Raw genomic sequence first — 15,917 nt, 5'->3', positions numbered from 1 at the left:
TACTTTTATTCCCCAATTTATTGTATTTCCATGTAATAAAATTATATATCCTTATTTCCTCCTTACATTCCCCATACAACTATATCAACCAGCAATGCTTAAAGGTCCAATATGTTCATTTTCCGGTTCATACTTTTTTTTTTACATACATTAATGTTCAGAAAACACAATATTTTTCTCATACTGTCTGAATACTGAATATACTTGTATTCCCCCTGTCCTGTCTCAAATGCTTCATTTTACCACCTCTCTTGTTAAATCCTTCTCCCCAACAAGTTTGTTCTGATTGGTCAGCGTTTCTGGGTCTTCCACATCTGCGCTCTCTGCATCTCTGCACATTGCAGTCAGGGAATGTCTGTAATGATACTAAAAATAAAAAAGACATGGAAATCTCGCTTTTTACAATATGGGACCTTTAATCACTTTATCACCCAAGTTTAACTCTGACATTGTCAGGCATGATTCAAGTGAGGCACAAATTTGGAAGAATGACCCTTGATCACTTGGAAACATCACAGTGAAACACACAATTTAAGGCAGCAATCAAGCAAAGAGTTTAGGGTTGTGTGAGGGAGAGAGATCCAACGCAGTGAATACAGTAGGAAATAAAAGGATGATTATGAGTTATTAAGGTCAGTGCATCACTAAAAAGCATTGGGAGCCCCTTGTGTTCTCATTTTGCACAAGTCACTTTTTCACAGCATAGCAAGGACAACAGCTAGAAAACTTGAAAGTGCTGTGTTTGTACAGAGAAAATGACTTCAACTTGAATTAATTTGTGTCAATAAACAGGATGAGGCACAATACAGAGCAAGTTTCTAGTGATTGTATTCTGTCTCACAACCAATGCATCTGTCTTCAATTCAGGAACAAATGCATATACAGTATATAATGTTTGAAAGTGATGGGGTAAAGATCACATAGCAAGAGTTCGCCTCATGGTTAGACTGTCACGAAACGAAACGGTCACTGAGTTCAGCCCCACAACAGTCATTTTTTTGTCCAGGCTACTGGGGGACACCCCTCCCATTTCACACAGTTAAGTTAAAGGTAAGCTAAACGCTCTGCTGTAAATAGGAGGCAAGGCAATGATATATTTACATGTAAAAAAAAATAGGCATCCACATTAAAGATGATCCCACATCCATCGTCAAGGCATTTTATGGCACTATAATATTGAAAAAAAATGACATGTTACAAAAAAGAAAACCAGAAAACCTTTCCAAAGAAATAATTATACGGTAATGGCAAAATAGTATTCAAAAGCACAATACCACATGATACTAAAATATAATAAACTTATAAAAAAAAAAAAGCCCACACAATTTGGTCTTTTTAACTCATCATATATTAAGAAACCACAGTTACAAGCTCAATATGGTTTTATCCACTGTCATTGTGATATCTCTCACCATAAAAAGCATGCAAGAGGTTACTGTAGATGTTTTTTTACTCCCTCATTTTGGATCATACCCAATATAATGTTGAGCGTTTTTATCTCCTATGAAATTCTTTGCATCATAGCAACCAAAGATGATGCAAAAATACACCTGGAAGACGTTAAATAACCTTTCTGATAGAAGGCCATATTTTATTCATTGGGTAAAACCTGTGTGCATGTTTGTGAATAGGATTAGGAGGAGTATTCTTTTTCCCTTCTATAAAAACCTCATACCTAGCTATTAAAACGAAACAAACTACCAAAGTCAAAATGAACATGTCATCTTCCCTTATTGTTTAAGAGTGCACCAGTTTAATGCCCTGCCCAGTATCCAGTACAGCTGGCGGGAACCAAGCTAGTTTACACCTCCTGAAGCAGCGCAGGCACACACTGCATAACCAGAACAGATTGAGGCCACAGCACCAGTTGGAGAGGTGCACCATGGGATATGTAGCCTTGGGAAAGTGGGTCTTCCAGTGCTTGGCCACGTCGCTTCCAGTGGGCAGGTGAAGCGTGTAGTCACTCCAGCGTTTGGACACGCCATATGCGGCCGCCACAGTCCTTCCCTTTTCCATCCACTGGGTGTTGCTGTCTGGGTTGCAGTTGAACTCCACCCATTCGGAAGTGAAGTCCCCGAGATAGGGGATGTCTCCGGGCTCTGGGTCCACTCTGGTGACGTTCAGCTCGGCCCCCTGCACGGCCACATAAACACCCTCCACCCTGCGTATCTCCTTCACCCAGGGGAGGGAGTTTTCGGTATCCAAAACGAGGATAAGACGAGAGAAGTGGCCTGCGTTCTTCTCCTTCCACAACTCCAGCAGCTGGGCCAGGTGGAAGCTCTCACCTCCTGCGGGAGAGGAGGTTATATAGTGAGATGGAGAAGAGGTTGGACAGAAAGGAAGAGAAAAAGAAAAGGGCAGTGAGGAAAGAGAGGGGAAAAGGAACACAGAGTTGATAAATCATTGATTTGGTACATATCCCTAGGTTCCTCGTTATTTTTTACATAACTCAAACTCCTCAACAAACTTCCTTTACCTGTAAAGAGGTATACAGAGGTGGTTACACAGCCTCTATGGGTTCAGTGTCATGTTCAAGGACATTTCAACAGGACACCTAACTGTTGATGGACACGGTGGCTTTGCAGGGATCAAACCTGTCAACACTCACTTGTGGGACTGTCTGTCTGTCTAGCCACTGTGATCACAGCCACACAGATTGCACAAAGATGCTGTTTTCCAGATGGCAGATCCAAAGTACAAAGATCAGAACTGTGGCACCTCGTCAACAGATGTACCAAATTATTTCTGCCACCTCAAAGTCCTCAATTACTGTAAGAAAGTGCAAGGTAAGTAAATAGGAGCTTAGGAGAAAAATAACTCCGACTGTCGGCCACAGAACAACCCCACCAAGGACTGATTTATATTTGGATAAGAAATTGGGCTTCTTCCACATGCCTAAAAATCTATAACAATTCAGGGACACTGCTGTTACTTTACCAAAGCAATTCGCAGGCATATCCACTGTGATGAAGACACTAAAACTACTTATTTGGTGTACATGTATAATTTAGAAATGGACAGCACTGCCACAAAGTCTTTATAGCTGTAATGAAGGTATGACTTGAAATCTGTCCCCAATTTTGATTTCTGCCAAAACCAACTTTTTCAAAAAATGTGTAAAATTATGCCCTGAACACGAAAATTCAGGATGGTGACACAAGGAAGTGATTATCTTTTCAATGAGGATTCTTGTTTGCAGCAGCATGCAGAGATAAAGTGTCAAGTAATCTCTGCACAGAGGCGCTGGAGCTGACACCGTGTTAACCTGCTGCGATTCTCATTTCTGTTTAGGGAACGCCCGTGTCACGTCAGATCCATCTGAAACTTTCTCTACCGGAACCAAACTTCTGTGCAGAGTCCTTCACAGCAATTTTAACTTATTTGGCTTACCCGTCTGATCTGTGAAAATCAGACTCTTAGTGACAGAGAGGAGGGGAAATGAAAAGTATAAAGATCAGACTGTAATGCAAATTCAGTTTGCAGGGAGAATACAAGATCTACCCAACACCGTGCAACAACAGCTCTGCAGTAAACACTGCTTTTGTGTTCCATTTTTTGTTTTAACTAAGTTATATCTTCAGTGCTTACTATTAATTTGTGATAACTACAAGCCAACTTTGAAGAGATAAAACTGATATCCAACTCACTCTTATTGTGATGATTGACAGAAGCAAATTTAATCTTCTTGATGTTTACAAAAACAGTTTTTCCCCTGAAGCAACTGAGTGACTCTCGGCGTCCTGCAGGGAAGCTATCATAGATAAACCTGCTGTGGAAAGAAATTCTACAGCAAATGCCAAAATAAATGACTCTTGTTCTACATGAAAGTTAAAGTAACTGTGCTCATCTTCGTAAGTGAATTAAGATACTTGGAACATGTAATGCTCAATAATAAATCATGATGTCTATTAATAAAGCAGTGCAGACAAAAGTTATCGTGTAATATTACAGTAGTATACGCGGTGCATTATGTAAAAGTGGAAATGTTACGATAATTTTTCAAATACACTTTAATGTTAATGCAGAAGGGATGGGATTTAATTTATTCCCACTCCTTTTAATGCCAACAAAATGCCAGAAAAAAAATGTTATGTCAATCATGTAATGCTATGCTTTCTAGTTGTGTAATATTATTCTTTTCTGTATGACACTTCCTGTATTCTTTTTAACATGTTTGAAATAAAAATGTAAATCTATTAAATCTATATGAAGGCACATTGGGTCTACCTGTATGGAAAAATGAATAAAACCGCCTTTCTTAGAATGATAAGCAAAAGAAAAGTCAAATGTAACTATCAAGAAAATTGAAAAGATTGCATGCTTAATACATCCACAGAAATTAAACGAGAAAATAAGTGAGGGAATTTAACTACGCAGACTGATCAATTTCCAAGAAGGGAAAGAAAAAGCCAAAAAAAAGAAGAGACAGGCTCTTACCGGCCAGAGCCCAAGCCCCGGTGCCTTTGTGTGTGTGCCCACTGTAGAAAATGAGATAGGTATCATGACGAGGCCCGTCTGCTGTGCGGAGCTCCAGGAAGTTGCGCAGCTTCGTCTGCACGATTTCCAGCGTAACCCCACTAGTGGAGTAGTCACAACCAAATGTCTGGATCATGTGGTGGGAGAAGAGGCGCTGCACATTGTTCAGCATTCCTGTGGAGCGCGTGTTCAGCTGCTGTACCTGCTCAGGTGGTAGGAGAGTGGGCTGGCCCTCAGCACTGGACCAAAAAGAGAGAGAGAGAGAGAGAGAGAGAGAGAGAGAGAGAGAGAGAGAGAGAGAGATGAGAGCGTGTGAAAAAAGACTTAAGTTGAGGCGGCTTGTCCGCAAGAGTGATGAATGAGTGAGAAGTTGATAGTTTGACGCACCGAGGAGAGGAGACAGAGAGCAGAGGATGAGAGGAGGAGTAGCAGTCTGGTTCACCGGGGGAGAGAGGAGACAGAGAGCAGAGGATGAGAGGAGATTCGAGGGGGGGGGGGGGGGGGGGGGGTGGATTCATTCCTGAAGGAAATGACATTAGCCTCAGGGATGTAACGGAAGTTTGGAATGAGTGGAAAGTGAGAAAATTACAAAAAAAAGGATGGTTTATCGAGGAGAATTGAGCAGGGTAACAAGAAATGAGAATGGGGACGGAGGTTAAAGATAGCAGAGGGAAAAGTGATTTTTATGAAAGTGTACGCGACTGATAAGTGGATGATAACACAGGGGGGGACGCACGCAAAGTCAAGGCTAGCAGCTACTCAATGCAGCAATACATTTTCTGGACTTGATTATATTCAAGTCAAGTTATTCATGGCCTGGCAGACAACAAAGCCATACTTCACTCATACATAGACATCTGCATAACTCATCTATCACATTTTGCTCTGTACCCCATATTCACCTTCAGCCTCACCTTGAAGAAGGACGGGTAAAAGTTTGTCTTTATCTAAATTCGATTAAATGATCCTCCTTACGTTAAGTTTGCTTTCCATTTAATATCGTTTTATGTGTTTTTGGAGAGTTACATGCACAATTTTGCAGACATTTTCTTCATGATGCAAACGCTTTTTATTAAGATACACTAAACTAACTAGGTTAAGAAAATGACATGTTGCAATCTTTGCATGGCTTGCCGAGCTCCCCATTACCTAAACCCATCTAATCTTTTCAGATCTCAAGGCGCCCAGGGGAGCGAAGGCTTATAGTTTGAGAATTCAGACCACATTTCCCTGTTAGACTCTCTCTTTTATCCTTAAAAAAAATCATGTCCTTTTTCTGCACAGCTCTCAGAGCTCCACCCCTCCTTCACAATTCCTCCCCTTCCCTTGCTGCATTTTTTTTCTTTTTTACCGCCACCCCTCCTCTCTGTTTACAACCTCAGCCCTCTCCTTGTGTATTTCTCCCCGTCATCTCGCCCTCCCTGTTTTACCCTGCGTGCCTCCCCTTCTCACCCCTATCTCTCTAATCTCCCTGTGGGGCTTTTGTCATTGTGAAAACATGATCTGCAGCCATCAAATAGGCCATTATACACTGCAGCATTCTCATCATGCTCACGGTCGTCCCTATGGACCCTGCACATACGGCCCTCGCATACAGAGTGTCTACGGCTCCAATAGGACATGGGCCTACATCCAAAATCACCTGGAGTTAAACACTAAGGCTGGCATCCCCTCTGGATGCTAAAGCTAACTATCAGTTAAAGTATTCAATATACAGAGTGGTCATAAATGTCTATATACAACAGCCAAAAATCTCCAATGGCCGGATTTCAAGACGGCCGAGGGGCTCTCGAAGATAGAAACACTAATGTATTACTGATGGCTAGCTACTGGTGTGGAGGAGGAAGAGGCGCGTCGGCACCATCAAATCTACGAAGGCTATTTAAAAAAAAAAATGCTGAGGGCACTGAGAGAGGTAGCAGCAGCAGCTAATAGCTAACTGCTCCATCTCCAACAACTTAGTATGCTACGGAGGGAGCACTGCAATGATCCCTTAAGGGCCCAAACATTAACGGCATGTTTATGAATAGTTATTGGCCTATTTATCCAGTTGGTTTTGTGTTAACTGAGGAGGGAGTAGGAATGAGTGATCATATTTAACAGCGCCTGCGATGCCAAGAAAGGATTTGACGGGGAGCAAAGGCGGCCAATGTGTTTTGTGTGTAAATGGGGTGTGTTTGGCTGCTGTGTAGTCTGTGTGTTGTGTGAGCTGTAACTACAGAAGGAGTACAAAGAACTTGTGAAAGAGACTGAAAACTTACATCTGAAACAAATACTCATTTGGTCATTTGACAGTATTGCTGAAACAATGAGTAGGTTAATTGATACGTTCATCAAAAATCAATGCAATTTTTTGTTGCAAAAACTAACAGTGTATAATTTTGGAATTTGGACTGTTGTTCAGACAGTCCAGAGAACGGCACCTTAGGCATTGTGAAATAGTAACAGACCTTTTTACAGTATTTTCTGACATTTTACAGAATAGAGACAAAAGATGGATTGAAAAAGATTATCAGTGGATTACTTGGAAATGTAACTAAATAATTGTTAGTTGCAGCCCTTAATGACAGAAAATTAAATCACAACAATTTTGATAATTGATCGTCTAAGTCATTTATCAAGCAAAAATGTCTGATTTTTTTACTTTTTAAAAGGTTTCTCAATTTTGTGTTTTACAGCGGGATGGTGGATGACATATAAAAAAGATGTTGTGATTACATAGTCAGCTTCTTAAACTCTTCCGCCAACGGACCATCCCTGTTTTTCTCTGCATTGTATATTACATATTCCAGGTTGCCGTTACACTCACGTACAATTCTTCTCTCACTGCATCATACTGTATATCCAATGCACATTTTTAATTATAGCAATAGTATGTGCTTTGGTCACTCCTTTGCTGCATGCCTACCGTCAATTGAAAGCTATGCCATTGCTTGCTGTGAACTGCAAGAAGTCTGTGCAAGTGTGCCTGTGTCAGTCTGTATGTAATGCATCTCAATATTCCTGTCTCCTCTCTTATCAGTACCTGCAGTGAGCAGTAGGTATGACCAGAGCATAGCCAACGCAAGTTCCCCCGAGACAGCTGCCCAACTCGTGGAACAAGCCGTGGGTCAGAGACTCCAAAGGCAGCACCATCAGCAGAGCACTGAGAAAGAGGCCATTGGAGGGCTGCAAAAAAGTGAAAGAATCAGAGTCACTTTCATTCATCACTTACAGCTTGTACTGAAGCAATCAGACCCTGCTAATTGGTGGTGACACTTTGCAAGACAGTTATACAATACGGGACTGACACAGTGTTATTATCACAGGACAAAACATGACAGGATCTAACTAAATGGAGACACAAAGCAGTGTATGACAGCAGACTAAACCTACAAGGGGATCCATTCAAAACAGAATAATTACTGCACTGTATAATCCTGCACTTGCACTGCCTTGAGTCTGTAGAACAATAAAATCATTATACTTCTATCATCTTGTCATCTACTTGACATTTCTTTTCTCTAGATTTGAATGCCTAAAAGTCAACAAGCCAGATGAAAAATTGTCCAATTCTTCCACATATACACTGGAGATCAATATTAGAGAACAAAGTATTAATACTTGATTTATTCTGAAATATTATTAGTTTTATTGTTCAGGATTTAATAGAATACCCTTGTGGCTATACCATTGTTGTACTACCATGTTTTTTTAACCAATGCATTTAAATTCAATTTTGTGAAAAAAAACAGTGACTGAAATTAGAGAACAGTAACCATTGTGTCAGAAGAGAAGATTTAAACAATGTTTTCTTAGAGCTATAGGATTCAAAAATGAATAGTGAATCTAATAAGTGTAGAGGCCCTTGCTTTGAATAACTTCAGCACATCTTCCTCCTCCAAATTTAACTGACTTATTTACACACTTTTGGTTCAGTCTTTCCCCAGTCCTACGCCGAATATAATGTTTCACATCAGTAACAAATAAATTGAGCGTACTCTCATCACTGAAGTGCCCTCTGGATCAGTTCTCCTCTGTGCACACAACATGCTCCTCAGCAAAGTCAAGTCAAGCCTTTTTATCATTTCTGCTGATGAGAGGTTTGGTCACTGCAGAGTGGGCTTTCAGTCCAAATTGTCCTAATTAATGAGACACTGTGTGCCGAGACAGATTCTTGCCTTGTTCAGCAATGAACTGGCGAGCAACTCCAGCTGCAGTGTTGAACCTTATTGAGAGTCTTTACATAATCCTGTCCTTTCGTGCACTTCTTTAATGTGCACTGACCTGTTTGAGGGACTTAAATCAATGTCCTTGTAAAATTTAAATTTTCTTGAAATCACAGACTTCTCTATCAATGGCTGAGAGGGTCATCCCTTTGGCCATCTGGACAACCTGCTGTCTCAGGGTTTCAGTCACGTTAGAGTGGCTTGACCAACACCAATAACTGTGAGGTATCTGAAAAGCGTTCAGAAAGCGTTCTCTTATTTTGCTCACTTTATTTTTTCAAAAAATAAAGGTTTTTGTTGAAGTGCCTTGGTTATTTAAAAAAAAAAAACATGCTAGGACCAGTGGTAAAGCCAAAGCGGATATTCTATTCAATTTTGAACAATAAAAAAAATAAGTCAGTCTCTCTCTCTCTCTCTCTCTCTCTCTCTCGGCTTTAACTGCGATCAGTTTCTCAAGTCACTGTTATGGTGTGTGATGCAATTTAGAAACCTCAAAAAGCTACTCTGATTCCAAAGCACGACAATGTATCTGAGAATGCAAATCAATACCTGCATGATTAAGTGGAACCACACTTGCAGAATATATTAAACTGCCTAAAAGGTAAATCATGTGTTACTCCCATTTATTGAACTTTTACGAAGATGTGTACCTCTTATATGTATAATACTATATTCTCCTGCACCTATAGCACAATACAGTATAAAGGAGGAATAATATAATCAAATGATTAGTGGTTATCGACCCACACAGACTTTTGAAAAGCAGATACACAATGTCAATAATGTCTAAAATAAATAGGTAAATCTATTCACTGTACATTAAATGGAAAAGCAGTGAATCCAATGTAGCACAACAAAATAAGTCTCAAAACATTTGCATAGAATTGAATTCACACGTCTGTGACTGCTGATAGTTTCAAAGGCTGTATGTATTGCTGCGTCAGCATTAGATTGTACCAACATTGCTATTATGTTTTGTGTGTGTGGATGGGAGTTATGTGAATTTAAGTAATTTACCATATATAACTGCTTTTCAACAAGAAGCTATAAAACATCAAACGCCACACACAAAAAGGGGCTAAACACCAAATTTCTCATATGTGAGTGTAGACAGCTCCCACTTTCTCAGGCATATTTGAAACTGACATCAACAATATGCGGATCTCAAATTGGGCCCAGGAGACTCTTACAAGGTAAACGTCTAATAAGGCTAAATAAGTTATTGCATCTCTTTATGCAAGTAGATAGGCATATTTAAGTGCTAATTAAATTGGTTCTGCATGAAAGCATAAGTGCCTCTGCTTGGGGAGCATCTACTAACAGACTGCCACTAGTCTCCCTCTCCAGAGTTGATAACATATGTATAATATGTTTATGGATGCTCTTCATTAAAGTCAAAGTGCTATGAATGTAGCCCCTTTTATAATATGCAATGCAAACCTGAAATGATCTAGACATTACGTGATGAGGCTGGATTTGAGAACACCAATATCTGATTTGGTCGGCTTGGGCATCAGAGTGGCAACAGCCAATTCCCTAGTAGAAGGACCTAGAACAAGACCTAGTCCAATTCCTCTGAACACTGTGCGTTTTGATACTTTCACAGTATTTATATAGCAACTCAACCTATTATGATTAAAAAAGACATGGTATCTCACTTTTTTAAAATATAAAAGACATTTAAGATTCTGACCTGCTGAATGTACCCTAGAGGTTTCTCAGCAAAATAACTATATGCTATGACTATAATGCTTCTATAAAAAAGAATAGGACCATGAATTTATCACTTTCTTTATCTTTAGATTATTTGCAAACTTGGATATAATGTTTATGATGATTAAAATAGTTATCATTTGAGTTAGAGTAGCAGTAGTTATCTCTTGTTTCCTACCTGCCAGGACACAGCCCCAAAGATGACCGTTGACAGTATACTAAAGAACACCAGCCGTTCTGAAATGAGGCAGAAGTGTCGGATGCCTCTGGAGGCCATGACTTGGTTGAGGGTCCGGCTACTGGATCGCTGGGCCTTCCAGGCCTTCTGACACTCACTCAACTTGGTGTGGAAGCCCCATATTGTCATTAACAGAATTATGTGGCAGATTGACCAGAAAAGGCCAAACAAACAGAAGCCTGGGATCACCAGATACCACAGCTCCAAGTGGCTAAGCTATGTAACAAGAGAAAAAAAAATATGTCAGCCTTACAATAGTGTTACTCATCCTGGAAGTCAATGTTTGCCAAGTGTACCTTTAACGCAGCCAGGACAAAGAAGGTCAGCTCAATCAGACTCAGAGGCAGCAGGGACAGCATCCTCCAAACCCTCCCCAGAGAGAGCACTGGTATCCAGCGCTCGCTTGGCCCCATTCCACTGAAGTACACATCCAACACGGGCTCACACAGTAGCCTGCCCATGTAGCAGCCTAAAGCATAAGGGTTGGCTGTGATGCCTAAGGCCTGGAAAAACACGAGAGAGGTAACTAAGGCAAAACTGACCAGGTTAGGTAAAGCGAGGAGGGATTTCATCCTTAGGTCCACAATGAGAGCCCCTAGGGCCACCACCAAACCTATTATGGCCACTGACTTGTGAAGAAGCATGGTTGTGCTGGCAATGCCAAATCCCAGGATCTCCAGTAGCTCAGTTGATGTTAGCAAGGTGGGTTTGTGACGGATTGAGCTGCATATTCGCTCAGTAAAAGCCCATACTGTTTTCATGATTACACTGGCTAACAGGAGATAGTTGGTGACCAGTTCCTTGACATTTGAATCCAAGGCGGGGCTGTTGAGGAAGCACAGAAGGCCGAGCAAGAAGCCGAACCACAAATGGAACAAGCTGAGACTTGCTTTCTCCATGGCAAAGTAATAATGGAGGATGCTGGCTATCCCCAGGACAAAAAGGCCCAGGATGAAGATAACCAGAATCATCGGTTCATTTGTCACCTCCCAGCGTACGTACATGCCAACGCACACCGCCACAAGGAGGTTTACGCTGGACAGGTAACCCAGGCAACGCACCGATGTAAACATGTCCATCTCCTTGGGTCCGTCATCGACAGTCAGCTCCTCTTCCTCTTCTTCCCGAGCCATGGCTGACTTGAAAAATAGCTTAATCAAATAGTCAATTTTTTCTAGTCACTTTTTCTAGACTTGTGGAGGACACTACGCCTCTTGATGACATTCTCCAAAATCAGCCCCTGTGAGTAATTAAAAAAAAGCAGTGTTACAGAAGTTAATAAGTATCAATGCATTCTCTAATTGTCAGCCTCGCCAAACTTATATACTTCTTAGCTGCTCATGTCCAGACAAACTAGTAAACATTAATTTAATATGTATATGAATGTGTTGTCTCTGTTTTTAAATGCATGTGGCACAGGCTGTAGGGTTGGTGACTCATTAATTAATCACCTTATGTATGCTGATGACTTGGTCATCTTTAATGCATATAGTGCTGGTCTCCAGCAGCTGCTGAAAGTATGCACACAGTATGGTGCTGATTTTGACATAAAGTTCAATGCTAAAAAGAGTACGATCATGATCGTCAGAACCAGAGAGGACAGACAGGCAACTTTCCCTGACTTCTACCTGTTGGGCACTGCACTCAGTGTTTGTTTGGACATTACATATTTGGGCCATATTATCTCAAATGACCTGCCTGATGAATAAGATATCTACAGGCAGTGGCCGAAGCTGTATGCTCAAGGGAATATGCTGTGTCGGAAGTTTAGCATGTATTCTGTATCTGTGAAGGTCTCACTCTTTAGAGTGTATTGTACACCTTTGTATAATGCCCAGCTGTGGTGTCAGTGTAAACAAGAGAGCATTAAAGAAATAAATCACAGTGGCTTATAATGACAGCATGAGGCTGCTGCTGAGAGCTCCAAGAAACACCAGTGCAAGCCATATGTTTGTCAGTGTCGGGGTACCTACCTGCCCTGCTGTTTTATGCAACTTGATGTATGGATTTATGTGTAGGGCAATTGCTGTTCTGGCTAACTCTTTACGTAGTTCTGTCAGATATTTATCCAAACTGTCGATTCACTGGCAAATATGTCTGTATGTTAGACATTGAAAATGGTTGAATGTTTTGTATTTTTTTGTTTTTACTGTGCTGATTGTAATGCGATATGGATCCACTGCGTCTGAAATAAAGGAAACTAGTACACTGAAACAAATGCATTAGTTAGCGTTAATATGAGCTTCTTTCTTGTTCTAGATTCAGTTTAATCGTAATTTACACATTTCTGACCCCATAAAACGGCTAAATAATAGGATACAATGGTTAAGAACATGCTTACGTATGATCTGCTCTATTTCATAATGATAATATATCCCTAGCACGTAGTGATTAGCAGCAAAACAGTCGAGATAAACGTATGAAATTGGTTAGAAACGTGTGAACCAGATGAAAGAGTGAGCGCGGCCCTGCTGTCAGTTTGTGACGATGTGGCACTGGAAGTTTGCTAACTTGTATAGCCTCCCTGCTCACTTTACCTGCTAACTCGCTGGTTCACATGATAATGCTGTCGCTTTAACTGTAAAAGAACAAGTAGCAGTCCCTTACACAAACGCCAAAGTCAGCACTGTATACATCAATAGTGAGTAATGTCTTTATCGTCAAAATGTTGCTTACATGTTGTTTGTTTGGATGACAGCAGCTATGCTTCCGGATTCCAAAGTACGGCATCTCACAAGTGTCAAAACACCCAAGCCTTCGCTTTTCAGGCTGGTGATTTTTTTTTTTCAATCGCCTGTCTTTTTTTATTCATCAAAAAATGACAATCATAGTCAGACAAACATATACACAATATAATTTCAGAGAACAGAAAAAAAATCACACAAAGTATATAAGACAGACATAGGCTACATCACAAATTCACAACTCTGGAAGGATACACAGTAAATCACACCACAAAAAGGGTAAATTGATTATACAATAATAATAAATAGAGGATAAAGTAAATTAAGCGATATGACCTCAAGGAAGTTCATCAAATACATTCTTTTAACAGTCTTTAAATCTGTTGCTTTTTTATTATCTGTCAGAGAAAGGGATTTGAGAAGTGACTTAAATTCCAGAAAAAAAGGGGGATAAGGGTTGAGAACCTAAGATTCTTTGCATATAAATGCAATATAAAATCCACATGCGTTAGATTTCATATCAATACAATGCTATATGCACCGGGCTAAAAATAAGTAACAAAATAAATACAACACAAATCAGAAGGGCTAATTGATATACAGTATTTCACTGTATCTGCTTAGGTGTTGGGTCACTTAAGATGTTGGTTTTATGTCCATTGAATATGTGATAATGAACTGTAGCCAACATTTTACCGGACCAAAGTGTCTGGGCAGATCATACTTAAATTGCTTTGCATTGTTAATTTGCATTTGTTAAAACTGGAGTAACTGATTAATAATCTGACAAACTAAATGTTGCTCATTCTATATTGGCAGGCCCAAGCATTATTAATAACATTATATCTATAAACCAACCAAAAAACATCATGAATTTTCCAGCACAAATGCATTCTTTTTTTTTCTTTTACAAATTTGATACAAAGTGTCGTAGTGTTCATTAATACTTGCATTTACTGTTAGGTGGGTTAGGGTAAAGGTGATAAAAAGGCCATACAAAGGTGAATGACAGAAAAAAAACTTAAAGTAAACCTATATTTAATAGTTTGTCAATCTGAAAGCCTTAAATGCAATACCAAGCATATTACAGCACATTATGGAGACCATAAATCTAGTCAAAGAATGGGGCTTTGACTGCAAGGAAACTCGTCACTTCAGTAAAAGCAGAGGTGAAACTAAGAACAGTAACAAGGGCTCTGCTCTACTGACATATCCCAGTGAGTAAGCAGAGCCCCAGTACTCAATACAGGAATCATCAATGTTATTAATTACACCTGAACTATTTCTGCTATGGCATGTCAAAATGTGTGTGACAAGGGCGGATTGATGTTTGTGCTAGAGACCCTCAAGCTTTGGACAGATTGCACAAAACTAATCATATCGAAATTGTTGTTTTTACTGTTGTTGTTTTTAGGGGGGGTTGATTATAATAATTCTTTATTAAATTAACCTCATGATGTTACTTAGGGAATACAATATTCATGAATGAACATTTCATAGACGTACAAAAAAAGGCTATGTCATGCATGCTGGCTGTTGGGTTTCACAAGGAGCTTCAGTTTGTCTACACTAACTGTTCTCTTGTTTCTTTGTTAAAATTTAATTTCCTGATATTGTTGAAAATTAAAATCCCTGTTTTTAGTGGATGAGGCTTTAAAATGACACGATTATTATTATGATGAAAAACCGCACTGTTTTATGAGTAGCATCTGGATGAATAAAATCTGCTCTTAAATTATCCATAAAATGTCAAGTAAAATGCCTGTTTATGACTGTATATTTCTATTCATTCCAATAAAAAAACTTTTACTTGCTCCAATCCTGCAACTTGCACCACAAAAGTCTGTATTATGGGATTTGTAGACCAAGATAAACCCATTGGCCTCCAGGATAAGAAGCCTATTTACTGCATTACTGAGGAGAAGCCTGTTAAAAGGTTTATTTAAGATTTTCTACTGATGCAATGTGATAAATGTAACGATCCAGGGGACATCAAGAAGCAGTCTTATTCAGTACCCTGGGGGTATACTAAAGCAACCCAATGCATGCATGTGTGTGCATTGTTAATGCTTGTGTTTTTCTTAGTGTGTGTGTGTGTGTGTGTGTGTGTGTGTGTGTGTGTGTGTGTGTGTGTGTGCATGTTGCTTTGATCAGATGTTGACATAAGGCACAACTCGGAAAACATGATGCTTCAGCCCCATCAGCTGCTTACACACACAGCACTCTTTTCATACAATGTTTAGTTATGAGAGTAAGATGTAAACACTGAAATGAACAATGATACAGTATGTGTCCTGAGCAACAATCTTTCCATTTTCATTTATAAGATAAAGGAATGGGGGATCCTCACTAAATATGTTAATAAAGTACTGTTGTTCAACAGAAAATATTTCCCCACAATGTAATAAAATCCTGTGCCTGTTTAGACATTTACATGTTAATGTTAAGGATTTTTACACAGAAATGGGAAGAGAATGCAACAGACAACATTAACACAAATTAGATGGTGCAATTCTGTTTTTGAGTAAAACTTTGCACCTGCACTTTTGTGTACCCAAACCACATTTTAGCAAAGTGTAGTTCTGTACAATTAAGTCC

The 15,917-nt window shown here is 39.7% G+C and overlaps 1 protein-coding gene across 1 annotated transcript; it reads right to left on the bottom strand.

Annotated features, from left to right (window-relative positions):
- Nucleotides 1–414: 414 nt before the first annotated feature.
- Nucleotides 415–13,348, bottom strand: tmem168a (transmembrane protein 168a). Its single transcript, XM_083934854.1, has 6 exons — nt 13,312–13,348; nt 10,932–11,875; nt 10,576–10,851; nt 7,502–7,644; nt 4,438–4,715; nt 415–2,288 (listed from the first exon to the last, which is right to left on the bottom strand). Exons 2-6 carry the CDS (start codon nt 11,766–11,768, stop codon nt 1,738–1,740), a joined length of 2,085 nt encoding a protein of 694 aa, XP_083790980.1. The 5' UTR covers nt 11,769–11,875; nt 13,312–13,348; the 3' UTR covers nt 415–1,737.
- Between the last annotated feature and the right edge of the window lie 2,569 nt (nt 13,349–15,917).

This window comes from Echiichthys vipera (genome assembly GCF_963691815.1).
Source record: "Echiichthys vipera genome assembly, chromosome: 20".
Lineage (NCBI taxonomy): Eukaryota > Metazoa > Chordata > Actinopteri > Perciformes > Trachinidae > Echiichthys > Echiichthys vipera.
This window is presented reverse-complemented; position numbering and strand designations above follow the sequence as displayed.

What these genes read in the sequence shown, in the direction of transcription:
- tmem168a (XM_083934854.1), bottom strand. Translation starts at nt 11,768, where the DNA reads ATGGCTCGGGAAGAAGAGGAAGAGGAGCTGACTGTCGATGACGGACCC. An exon ending in ATACCTACTGCTCACTGCAG is followed by an intron (nt 4,716 to 7,501) that starts GTACTGATAAGA and finishes TTTTTGGTCCAG; the next exon opens with TGCTGAGGGCCAGCCCACTC. An exon ending in CGGGGCTTGGGCTCTGGCCG is followed by an intron (nt 2,289 to 4,437) that starts GTAAGAGCCTGT and finishes CCTCTCCCGCAG; the next exon opens with GAGGTGAGAGCTTCCACCTG.